The following is a 12,996-nucleotide window of genomic DNA, read 5'->3' as shown; positions in this document are numbered from 1 at the left end:
CTGCTCCAGAGAGTTGGGAGATCCTCCAGAGCAGATTTTGGGGGCATGCAGGCCAAGAAGAGAAATGAAAATGAGTGGAAGTCTGCTATTGTGATGCAGACTTAATTTAATTAATTTAATTAATTAATTTAATCAGTTAAAAGACAGCTTAAAAGCATAAAATAATATAAACTGAAATGACCCAATTAATTTTGTTATCAAGAATCAGAAAACAATTCAATCTTGATGTGTCAGTTATTTTGATATACAGTAATTGTAAAAAGGGAGCTAAGAAACAGGTACTTTACAATTGTCAGGGGCTTTATTCTTTGCAGTAGTTAGCTCATACATATAAATATAATTAAGATTTTTAAAAAATCCATATCACAAAACATAGTATTAACAGACCTGTAGCTGCTTTTTCTCTACTGCAGCAGTACATGTAGGGAAGTGGACTTGTTAATTATTTGTGCAATGAAATATAATCCACAGTAAATCTACTCTAACTAAACAATGATGGTAAATGCAGTTATCACATCTACAGCTACTGTATAAAAAAAGACAACTTGCAAGCTGCATACTAAGGAATTATCTAAATGGGAATTCAAGCTTTTAAATTTTCTCTATAGAGAAGTATGCAGAGAATTTTGCATCCTGCCTTTAAACCATATTATCTTCTATCTACAAAAGAAATGTAAAATAATAAAGCCAAAGGTTGTTTAAAAAAAGGAAAGGTGATAGCTTATCTATATAGAGACGAAAAGCCTGGTGAACAAGATACATAAATAGTAAGCAAAACATCTATGCCTCTTACCTATAACATTCCCATCAGTGTCATCTGGCGGAAGGCTGGCAACACTAGTTGAGTCCATGCCTAGTTGTAAGTCATTAATTTTACTGCGCAGTTGTTCTATATCACTTTCCTTGCTATCCAACTGCATCTGAAGTTCATTCTTATGTGCAGACTCTTCCGCAATTTGCTGTATTCAGTAGAAAATGTGGGGAATATTATTTGTATGAACTAATTTGTTAAGAACATGAGGTATTAAAATTCAAACTGAGCCAAACAAAATGTTCATTATTTGCAGAACTATCATCACATCCTTGCAGAAACAAAATTATTTACTAGTATACAATATCATCACTGGCTAATTTCAGTCTCTTAAATGAGAGATTTTCCAGTTTTGGGTCAGGTTTAACACCAGTTTTGGCACAGAAACTGCCTTGGTTGCTCTGTTAGATTAACTTTGTCCTGCTACTTCCTCGTGCATGATAGTAATCATCTGAAAACTCTTTAGTTGAACAATATACTCCACAGTAGAGTTTAGACAGACAAGCTGAGTCCTGAACACCATTTTATTCTCATATATGTTAGCTTTTAAGCAGAAAACCATCAGTGAATGTATTTGACAGGACTATATAAAAACCAAATGAAAAAAGGGAAAAGGTCTTACCGCTTGAATTTCATTAAGCTCCTTCTGGTATTTTATTACCATCTGATTAAATTTCTCTTTTTCTTGGTTAAGTTCCAATTGTAACTTCCGATTTTCCTTCTCTTTTTTCTTGTAGTCTTGCATGTTTACTTTCTTTCTATCTAGCTTAAAATCTTTGCGATTCATAATTTCAGCCAGTTTGTTGACAGCCTGTTATGTATCAAACAAATATGCACAAATTTGAATAGACATAAAAAATATAAGCACATATATGGTCCCCAACCTCTTGGAATTATTCTAACCAATGATGACATTTGAGTCTTGCTCACAAATTAAACATTTTACAAAGCATTATCAATTAGTGAAATAAATATATGGATCTCATATATTTCTATGGGTCTAAGCCATTTAGCCCATTATTCTTCACGAGCTATGTAGGGAAATACTACCATAGCATAACCCAATAAACATAAGTGGTTGCCTTATGCTGAACTAGCCCATTGGTCCATTTAGTCCAACACTGTCTACTCTAGCAACAGCACTTCCCAGCTCTGCTACCAGAAACCCTTTAACCAGTTCAGTCCTGCAGGAACAGAGAACTAAAGTCTATGCTTTACAACGCCACAAAGCAGCCAGCCTTGTGGTTTATTATGATGCCCAGAAAGATTTGCCTAAGCTTCATTTTACATTTTCAAGATACAGAAAAGGATATAGCACTGAGGAACTCTGGTTCCGATTGTTACTTTTCATACTGGTTGTTAAAATGTTCATTTATTTGATATTTTATGTAATTGTCTTATTGTGATGATTGCTTATGATTTTTATATTTTGGACTAAGTTTAACCTTGATAACACATTTTGTAAGACCACAGCTAAGACAAATGGGGAAATGCTGTGGGTATATAATCATAATCGAAACCTTTCATCCTTGTTTGTAGTTAAAACAGCAGAACATATGAAGGGCTAATAAAATCTTTCAGAATGTAGTTTAACACAGCATAAAAAAAAGACAAATACCTGTGTTTTAAGGGTTCTTTCAGTGTTCAAGTTCTTTTCATACTGCATTTTTATGGTATTTATTTCTTCTTCTTTCTTCAATATATAATCTGTTGACAATATTAAGTATTAAAGTTAAGCAAGGCCTTTTATGACATTGAAATAACTGCACCTTACTTGGTTCCCTCTCCCATCAATCATTATTTAATTTTTATTAATGTAACCAAATGGTTATGCCAGTGCATAATCATTCTGGAATGATTCAATATTTGTACTCTTAGGATGATTTAGTCAGATACCACCCTATTTATTTGTTTTATGAGAAGCTTTATATCCCACCTTTCCACTATGGTGAGTCACATAAAAACAAAGCAATCAATCCAAAAAACAAATTTCAATTACAAAAAGGCAGAACACAATCAAATTATGGATTGGTATGGTGCCTAAATGAAATTAGAAGAAACTATTCTAGATATTAGGTAAAAACTAAGACCTCAGAAAATTACCATCTAGGATGGTAATTGAGAAATTTAAGTACTGTACACTTTTTTCATAACTCATTATCTTTTTAATAGAAACAATTTAGATCAGGGGTGGGTAACCTGTAACCTCCTGAATATGACCCATGCTGACAGGGGCTGACGAAGAGTTTTAATCCAGCAATATTTGGAGGGCAAAAGGTTAGCCACCCCTGATTTAAATGATACTGCCGATAATTCTTCTTAAACATCTTCATTTATAATAAAGAGCATGGCTCCTCCATACCTCAAACTCTAACAGTTAGATTTCCAACTTTTAGCTCATGTTCTAGCAGAACAGAGATTGTTAAACTGTACACTTTACTGCAGAGGACATACCAGGCCAGTTCTAGACTTGCCTACAGAAGAAGTCCACTAGCAAAAACAGACACAAACAACAGAATACAGCCATCTTACAAAGGTCAAGAGCAACAGCTAACACCAGGGGTCGGCAACCTAAGGCCCATGGGCCACAAGCGGCCCATGGGGGTCGTTTAACCGGCCCACAAGCTGCCCCTGAACCAAGCCGCAAGGACTCGCTTCCGCAGTGCCGGAATCACATCTGCACAGACGCAGGCACCGAAAATCACGGGCGCGCTCTCATGCGTGTGCGCGATCCAGCCCACAGAGGGATCTCCACTGGAGTGAACTGGCCCAGGTGAGGTAAACCTTGCCAACCCCTGGCTAACACCAAAGACCGCCTCGGACAAAGGCAGGAAATAGACTGGAGTTGAGGACTTCAAGCCACTTACAGTACTTCCTCAACTTGGTGCATTTCCTGCTTTCAGGCACTAGGAGCCCTTCTGTTTGTGGAAAGAGATGTTTGGACCTAACCCACTGAAAAAAGAACTGCTCTCCATGTATAAAAGGCTTTGATATATTTCAAAATTAATCTTTTATGGCCATTGATATGGAAATTATCACATACCTTCCTCCAGTTTCTTAATCTTCTCATTTAGTTCAGAATTTTCTTTTGTTAGAAATGCCACATCCTTGGTTAATGTATTATTTGTTTCTTCAAGCTAAGCAAGACAGGGGGAAGGCTTTGTTAAACCACTGACATCAATAAGCACATTACAAACACTTGACCAGTAACAATTTGTCATCTCATAATTTATCCTTTTAAAAATCTGGACTAGTTTCTGCAGATCTTTTCTCTACTAGACATATTTTGTGATGTGCGAAAAGATCACATACAGTGCTTTGCTATGTAAAGAAACTTTAGAAAACTTAACACTGATTCAAATACAGTGGTACCTTGGTTTTCGAACCTAATCCGTTCTGGAAGACCATACGAGTTCTCAAAACTCAAAATGGAAGCCTCAAAACAGAAAACTCAAGACGGAAAACTCAAGACGGAAGCCACATTTCCGGTTTGACTTCTGAGGTGTGTTTGAAAACAGAAGCATTTACTTGTGGGTTTACAGCGTTCGAGTTACGAAATGTTAGTCAACGGAGATGGTCGAAAACCGAGGTACCACTGTATGTCAAGGCAAGGGAACTGCCAGGAGCTAGCAGGATGCTGACGAGTGTGCACTGGGCGGGGGAGGGGGGGAGTGGATGGAGTCTGACTAGGGCAAAGGGGAAAGTTATTTGTGGGGACCTGTACCAACCAGGAAGCAAGAGTCAAAGGCAGAGGAAGCTTCAGAGCCAGAGGGAGCGGAAGAAAAGACAGGACAGGCAAGTGAAAGGCTGGGTGCTTCCCACCCTCTTCTGCACCAATGTCTCCCAGAACCAGGAGAGAATTGAAGCAGGAAGAGCAGAGGCAGCTCACACACAGGTATAGTATCCAGTAGCGTGTGCATAGCCTGTTGGGGAAGATAAATAAGCTGGTGGAAGAGGCATGGTCCCTCTTGCTGCAACTGCTCCACAAGGCACAGATCTGGGAATAGCTGCCTAGACACGAAACAGGTGTGTCATGTACTGTATTTTTCCATGTATAAGACTAGGTCCCCCCCCCCTTAAAAATAATGTCAAATATGTGGGGGTCTTATACACGGAGGCCATCTTCCCCATTTTCTTAAATCGGAGTCCCTCAAAATAGGGGGAGTCTTATACATGGGGGTGTCTTATAGACAGGAAATTATGGCACTTTTTTTGGCTGAGGAACATTCCTGACAGCTCGGACACATATGTAAAGCATGGAATGTCTCAGCTCCCTTTACTGAAATCAGAAAGTTAGCCTTACCATGAAGTGCCCTTCTGTTCAGTGGGAAATGGAAGCACACATGAAGGGGTTAACTCTCTCTGAGGCAGGGTCAAAACTTGAAAAGCACTACTGGCTGGCTGGAAGGGAGTTAACCCTGTTATGTGTTCTCCATTCTCCACTACGGAAAACAGAACTTCTAGTGCACATCAGAGCAATACATACCTCTGGAATAAATTTTTTAAGGAGTATAAAATAGAGGATTCAAAGATGTTTTTGATACAAGATAGCAAGTTGTGTTGTAATGTGTTTATTGCACAGTAACTTACCCGGCTTACAATATTATCCTTGTCGGCAATTTCTTGTCTGTTTCGTGATGCGGCTTTCTTGCTCTCCTGAGTCAATTCAAAATACTGCTCCTCAAGGAGAGCTCGGGCCAACTGCTCAGATTCAGCTTTTGTTTCAGCCAGATCTAACTGTGCAGCAAGAGTTTCTCTACAACAGAAAGTTAATATTTTTTTCCAAAGTAGTAATGTATAGTGTTTAAAGACTAAGACTGCAGAGAACCAGTCACTTTCTCCCAGGCTAACCTATCTCATAGAGTTGTTGTGAAAACAAAATGGGGTGGAATTATATTTGCTACCTTGAGCTCCTTGATGGAAAGGTATGAAATAAATGTAGCATATAAATTATACATACTTTTCCCAAACAAAATATGAGCCATGTTGTCTTTTTAATAAAACACAAAACAAAAAGTCTATTCCAGGCAACACAGGTCCTATTGCAGGGGAAAAGAGCAAGGTCTTCTTCTCATGTCCCTCTGTATGTTACAATCATTAGATACTTGTATTTTTTATTTGCTTGCAGAACTAAAATTTGTGTCAACATATACTGTGTCCACAGTATTCTAGAATATGCTGTTCTGCTCTATCCTAACTTGGGAGTAAAAACAAATAAAAATGTACAGTTTTTACTCAAGTACAACCTTGTATACCTACACTTCTACCATATGTAATGTCCTACTATTTTATGAAGATAACATTTTATTTCTAGGCAAAATTAAAAACACACTGTATGCATTCTCCTGAGAAACATGAAGCAGAAATGTTTCCACAATTAGAGGGGCTGAGTACATGCTTCACTTTCTAATTAAAATAAGCAGGTGCTTAATAATGGAGAGATTGTGCTTCTATCATTTACTTACTTTTCATTTTGTAATTCCTGTATTTTTTTCTGGGTTTCTTTATTCTTCTCCTCAATTTCTTCTTTAAGTTCTTTAACCTGAGTTTTGTATAGAGTCTGCAAATTAAAAAAGCAAACCCAAATCTATCATATTGTGCTCAATAATATGTCTAACCATTCAGACATTCCTTATTACAGGACACAATGTTGCATATGTAATAGAAAATACTGGCACATTATTTTCTACTTACTGCATATTTTTCTATCATTCTGAGCATTTATTAAACACTTTTCAGTTATTGTCAGGGATTTGGGCAGAGGAGGAGTAGTGGTGGAAACAGCCTCCCCATCCTGACCCTTCCAGGGAGGAGGAAGAGGAAGACACTGTAAATTTACAACTGTGGTTTGCAGGAGGTCAAAGCTCAGGGACAGATGGGGGGAAAGTTGGGAAATAATGGGAGGAGGAGGAGCAGGCAGCTGGCTGACACGTCACTAGAAAGCATTCTAGACCCACCATCTCAAAGAACCCAGCAAGCCTTAAAAGTAGGAGAGCAAAGAGCTCAAAGACAGAGGGCACATAGTGACACCCGTAGAGGAGATGATGATGATGAAGAAGAATGAGGAAGTGGGAGAGAAGGTGGGGTGGAGATTCACTCAGGACAATGCCATTATCCAAGAGGCTGGGTTCTATAGCCTCCCTCTGTAAAGTCTGAAATAAAAAAGGGCTTTAAAAACTTTTCCTTGTCTTCATCCTTCCCTAAGCAATCAGCTGGGAGTCGCTGACAGCACCCTGACAGGTATAGGCAATATCTCAGAGAGGTTTAAAATATGATTAAACAAAGCAATAAAGCAAGCAACAGAGAATAAGTCTATAAATTCCTATAAAATCATAACCTTCACCAGAAACTACAATGATATGCTCCAATGTGAGTTAAGTCAGATGCATCACTGCCCAGTCTAGTGTATGGAAGGCTTCCAGGTGAAGGGGCAACAATCTGGTTCCTTCCTACCTGTAATGTGGACTTTCATGGTTGTGTTGTCCATCCATGATGGTGGGCAACTCACAGCTCCAGTCACTTGACAAGAATGCTGGGCTTCTGGCCTGGTCCTCCTGCTCTGGACATGCTGGCCCACTAGTGGGTTTTCCAGTTCCTGGGGCTAGTATCCATTGTGATAGTTAGGGGTGGTAGGTTCTTTAGGGGAACCCCTGCTTTCAGGTGCACTGGAGTTGCCCCACCACCGAAAGGGCCATTTGAGATAGGCCACCAGGAGGATCTGCCAATGTCTACAATTGGCTATGATGTCTTTGTATAGTAGGAGGGTCAGGAGTGGTGTCTGGCCCATGGTGTGATCCCTATAACTAATGCCATCAAATTCAACAGCTGAACTAACATCATTACATATTATATCCTTAGCAGAAGTCAGCAAGTGATCACCCTGATTTTGATGGCTCCCAAATGCTACATCCCAAGGGATGTAGTTGCTTTTTGTTGCATTGACTACGAAACCGTGGCCCTGAGGGTTGCTAGCACTATCTGCACATTGTCTTCCACTTCTGCCTGTTTGTCCTGTCCTTATCATTACCTCTTTACCCATTTTCCCTCTCCACGCACAAACATTATATGAAGCTAATATAGAAAGTCACTACTATTGGGTTTATACAATGTTACCATATCATCACTCATAAAAATTGCTTGCGTAATGTACAAGTGGACAGCTTACAGAAAAGTACTGTTCAGCTTCTAGTTGATCTTGCAGTTCACGCATCTGGCCTTCATTCCCTCTGTACTGCCTTTGAGAGGAGAAAAATAATTAAGAACATTCTACATATTAGCCAAAGGCCTGCTGGCAGCATATTAGCTGGTAAATTTTAACCCACACAACCCTCTCTATCCCATCCCCACATTAGCTAGTCAATCAGCAGACTTCTGCTCCCCACCACCAAATTCAAAAAATCTCTCATTTTTGACAAAGCATTCAAATCCCTAATACACATTCAAATAAAATACTTCTCAGTTGAATGAGTTTATACAATAAACTATCAGTCATCAAGTGCTGGTTAATCAAGTAACAAAACATCCAAGTTGTGCATGAAGTATGAAATAAGACAGCTTAAACTTCTGAAGGGATTCACCTTACTCCAAGGTTTTAATTTAAGGTTATACGTTCCCTCAAATGAATTTCAGCTGAAACTTCAAACTGGAACAAGTGCTTCATTTTGATTAGTTCATTTGTAAGACAACTAGAAAATAAGCAGTGCACGTCTGCCTAAAAGACAGGAAACAAACCCTGTGGCATCTACTTTTATAACATTAACCTGTACAGAATGTACTTTAATCAGACCCTATCACACAGAAAGAGCTCTGCATATGAGCACGACGCTCCTGTGATCATATAAACAGATATTACTAAACAAAGATATTCATGTACTGAAATGTATGCATATTTGAATACAGAAAAGCACTCAGTAAAATTTGTAACATTATGGGGTGAAGCAGCTGATTCTAAATTGAGTTTACTTACTTTGCCAGTTGAGCCAACTCAAATTCTGCTAATCTCTTCGCTTCCAACAATGTGTTGATCTCCTGTTTTAGCTGCTTCTCAGAACTTTTTAAGTTATCTGCCTCTATAGCATGACTCTTCAGGTCATTCTGTGCCATCACTCTCTTATTAATCTCATGCTCCAGCTGAAGTGTGATATTCTTAACCTAACCGCACAAAAAAAATATTTTAGCCAATAGAAAAGGCTTTCTGGTTTCTTTAAAAGTAGTAACATTTCATAAATAAGTTAATGCCAGCATTTAAACATTTTTTTTCTTTATACAGCAGCATTCAATGCAGTATCAAAAGCTGCTTTTGAAAGTGTGTTCAGGTTTGAAAGCAGTTTGCCATCACACACACAAGACTTGAACACTACACAAGCCTCTGCACGCACACACAAACTGCCTTGAGCATGCAAAACAAGTTGTGTGGTTGCCTAAGCTGCCTTTATGTCCATGTACAACAGAATGTACAGCAACATACAGAATTGCTTTACAAAGCAGCCCATCTTCCTCAATTCTAAATTTTGAATCCCCCTCCATGATTTCCCCCACAATACAGCAAAAGAAAGGTCCTACTAATTTTATAATCATCATTTCTCTATGTATTTCCAATTTCATTAGCATATTTTGTAGCAAAGCTTTGTAGTGCAAAATACATGGCACGTAGAATCCAAATTGCATGAATTGAGAAAACATTTCCAATTACATTAAATTGGGAGGAAATGAATTCAGAAATTAGATTTTCATCCACATGCAAAAGCGGAGGTTTGAGGAGTTTTCTGCTTAAAGGGATATGAAGAAAGTTAAGTTTTCTTAAGTACCTCAAACTTATAGCAACTAACTTAAGCACTTTTTATTACCTCATCTTCTAGTCTCTCTTTCTGTTCACTAAGGTGCTCCAGCTTCTGTTGAGATTGCTTCAAGTCAAAGTCTAGCATGGAACATTGTTTTTCAATCTGGACTATTCGATTTTCTGCCTTCTCTCTTGCTGATCGCTCTTCTTTCACCTTTTTTTCAATTTCTAAAGGACCAAAGATAGTACATCTTTTAAAAAATTCCAATAAAAGAATTTTATGCAGGCTGCTCTGCATACTAAATGGGCAGAGCTTCCACATTTGCAGTGGTACCTGACCAGACACCCTACACTGTCTACAGACATTGGCCAATTAGTTACAATAATCTGATGTGGGGAGTGGTGGGGAGGCGAGACTTAGGTGGTGTAAGCAGCCATAGCAGATACTAAAACTGTCCAGAATTATTATATGTACTGGCAGTTTCTTCCTTGACTATTAGCCCCATCACCACTTCTTTACTACCATGGGCAGTAAGAGTTAGCACTCAAAACTTTATTTTTTCCTCACTACTTGCAAATAAACTATTTCAACACTCATGAGGACAGTGAAGATACCCGACTGACAAGACATCTTAGTAATCTACAAAAAATTGCCAAATGTTTGAATGTGAGTGGAGGTGTGCTGAATTAGACCGGAAGTTCATCTAGCCTAGCATCCTGTTTCCCACACTAGCCAATCATAAGCACCATGAGAGCAAGAGCCCTCTCCCACTGTTGTTCCCTGGCAACTGGTATTTAAAGGCATGCTGCCTCCAATCCTGGACTTAGCATGCAATGACTAAATAACTAGTAGCCACTGATAGATTTAACTTCCACACATTTGTCTATTCCCCTTAATAACATAAGAATGGCCACCAGTAGAGGCTCATCCACTCCAGCATCCTGTTCTTACAATGGCCAACCAAATATCTATGGGAACTCCACAAGCAGAATCTGAGTGCAACAGCACTATCCCCATTTGTGAGTCCCTTATGATCCAGCTGCATTGTTGGCTGTACCACATATTGTAATTGTGAATTATGTAATTTAACTTAGACAGTTTATGGAGAATCACTGTATGTCTCATTCATAGTGTTCGTTATCTATTCAAAGGGGCCTTAAGTAGATACTTTATTTTTATTATTTTATTAATTTATTATGTTTGTGTAATAAAATTTGTTTGTCTCTCTCTCTATATATATACACGTGTGTGTGTGTGTGTGTGTGTGTGTGTAATTTGTATAATGATAAAACTAGTGATGACTGTGAGGAATAAACAAGTAATACTTGTGCGCTAATACTGTTAGAAACATACTTTCCATTTCAGCACTGTTTTATTGAGCATTTCACTAGGACTGCTTCCACAGGCAGCATTTTGTTTAATGATTGGATAGGAAAGAGACATTTGAAGGCACACAAATCCAATTTGTGCCTTTCTCCTACTGACTTACAAGTAACATTGCAGCTGTCATTTCTTTATTATATACGTAACTGGCATGTTTATCCTGTAATTATCCAAAGGAAAAATATACAAACAATTAACAGTACTTTAACCTTGGACATGGTCTTCCCTGTGAGAAGGAAAAGAGTGAAGGAGGCAGGTAAAGTCAACATCATGGCCTGCTCCAGTTGGACTCTAGTTATTTTAAAACTGTAAACATGCCTTGGAAGACAGTATATAAATGCTATATGAACAAACAAACGTTATAAAAACTTACCACACATTGCAACTGACTTGGCCTCTTCTATTGACTGGTGCTTGTCAGTTAAACGAGCTTTATTTATATTATGCTCATTTACTTCTTGCTCTAAACGCTGCTGTAATATTTTGAGTTTGTAGTTTAGATCAATTTCTAAATTATTCTTTTCCTGTAAGATATTTTTATAAGCTGAAGTTAGGTTAAGAACACCATACCATCCTTAATCTAAAAAAAAAAATTCAGATTTCATGACACTCAATAGCTTTTTGTAATCCCATCTGCCTCAGCTTTCTTTTTTTTTTTAACTGAAAATATGATAATGAATTGCTACATTGCAAGCGAGCGACAAAGTTATGCACACACATACTTCTTTTAGCACACACAATCCACAAATATTTATGATTGAGGACGCTTAGAATTTCACAAATGATTAACAGCTCTGCCCTGCGCTGGTGTCTCTTTATCTGGGGTTAAGTCACAAGTTATTTGTAAATGTATTTTTGAATGCCATGCTTGAGTTTCTCTGTATTATCCTCCCCCACAATGTAGCCATGGGCTTCCCACAACCCATCTGGGGACCACAGCTCATGAAAGGATGTATTACCCTTTCCCCATGCACCGTTTCCCCACTAAACCTCCTTTGTCCCTAGAAGCTTTGGTGGGGTGATTTTTCAGGACAATGATGGCAATGGAGGAAGGGTTAAACCACCTATATTACAAGTTCTGATAGGAATTGGGATCACTGCATCTGAATTTGGTTAAAATATATATTGACAACCACAAGCACTGATTCAAGATGCATCCCAAGTAATTTTACTCCTAGGACTATGCCTCTTCAATTCTGCTATGCCTAGAGACCCAAAAACTCTTGCTCTAACATCTCTTATCTAACTCCACTTTTTGCATAAAGCTTTTGGTTTAATCCTTTAATCCTCACCCATAAATGAATCAAACATTCGCTTTTCCCTACCTCTAACTATCAAGATACAGACTTAAAGTCCTTAGGGTAACAGTCTGTCCTTTTTCCCTATAATACTTGGTGAAAATATATATACATTGATGGTATCATAGTAATAAAAACAACAATAGATGCATTGGTATTAATGCCACACTTCTATCACCCTTAAAAGCTTGATCCACAACTATATAAAAAATGAGCCAACGTATTCCCACTCACATCAACTGAATTAAACAAACTTAAATTCAAACACAGTGGCTTAATTTAGATCTTATAAAATCATCCTATCAATCACATTTGCATGCTGCTTTTTATAGATTTGTAGAAATATGCATCTGTATTCCAAGGAAGAAGAAATTTATACCTCATTGTTTTAATGATCTTACCTTTTCAGAATGATTAAGCATGTCCTGGGCCTGCTTTCTTTCTTCTTCCACTCTTTCAAGATTGTTCTTTAAACCTTTGATTTCTTCTTGTAAAGATGTAACCCGAGCTACATAAACAATTAAATAGTATAATCTGCCACAGTACTTGCACACAAAACCGAAACTATGATTTACCCACATAAAGCTCCTAACATATATCAGAGGTCGTTGGTTAATTAAAAAAAAGAGACAGTGTTTCTAATGTTAGTGTTACGCTCTCAACTTGGATTAAAATTCAGTACAGTGGTACCTCGGTTTAAGAACAGTCCTGTTTACGAACTATT

The 12,996-nt window shown here is 38.1% G+C and overlaps 1 protein-coding gene across 2 annotated transcripts in view; it reads right to left on the bottom strand.

The window, feature by feature from the left end:
* The window catches only part of ROCK1 (Rho associated coiled-coil containing protein kinase 1), a 59,663-nt gene that overhangs the window by 17,075 nt on the left and 29,592 nt on the right, over positions 1–12,996 (bottom strand). For both annotated transcript variants that reach the window (XM_081013070.1, XM_081013071.1), the window contains exons 17-27: positions 12,674–12,780; positions 11,348–11,498; positions 9,658–9,818; positions 8,778–8,962; positions 7,977–8,046; positions 6,277–6,371; positions 5,402–5,567; positions 3,855–3,948; positions 2,430–2,518; positions 1,434–1,622; positions 794–959 (exon numbers count right to left, since the gene is read on the bottom strand). In XM_081013070.1, coding sequence (XP_080869196.1) covers positions 794–959; positions 1,434–1,622; positions 2,430–2,518; positions 3,855–3,948; positions 5,402–5,567; positions 6,277–6,371; positions 7,977–8,046; positions 8,778–8,962; positions 9,658–9,818; positions 11,348–11,498; positions 12,674–12,780 — 1,473 coding nt within the window. The remainder of the gene's footprint in view (positions 1–793; positions 960–1,433; positions 1,623–2,429; positions 2,519–3,854; positions 3,949–5,401; positions 5,568–6,276; positions 6,372–7,976; positions 8,047–8,777; positions 8,963–9,657; positions 9,819–11,347; positions 11,499–12,673; positions 12,781–12,996) is intronic.

Source organism: Podarcis pityusensis (assembly GCF_964106645.2).
Source record: "Podarcis pityusensis genome assembly, chromosome: 7".
Taxonomy (NCBI): Eukaryota; Metazoa; Chordata; class Lepidosauria; order Squamata; family Lacertidae; genus Podarcis; species Podarcis pityusensis.
Note: the sequence above shows the minus strand (reverse complement) of the source record. Positions and strands in the feature narration are given on the sequence as shown.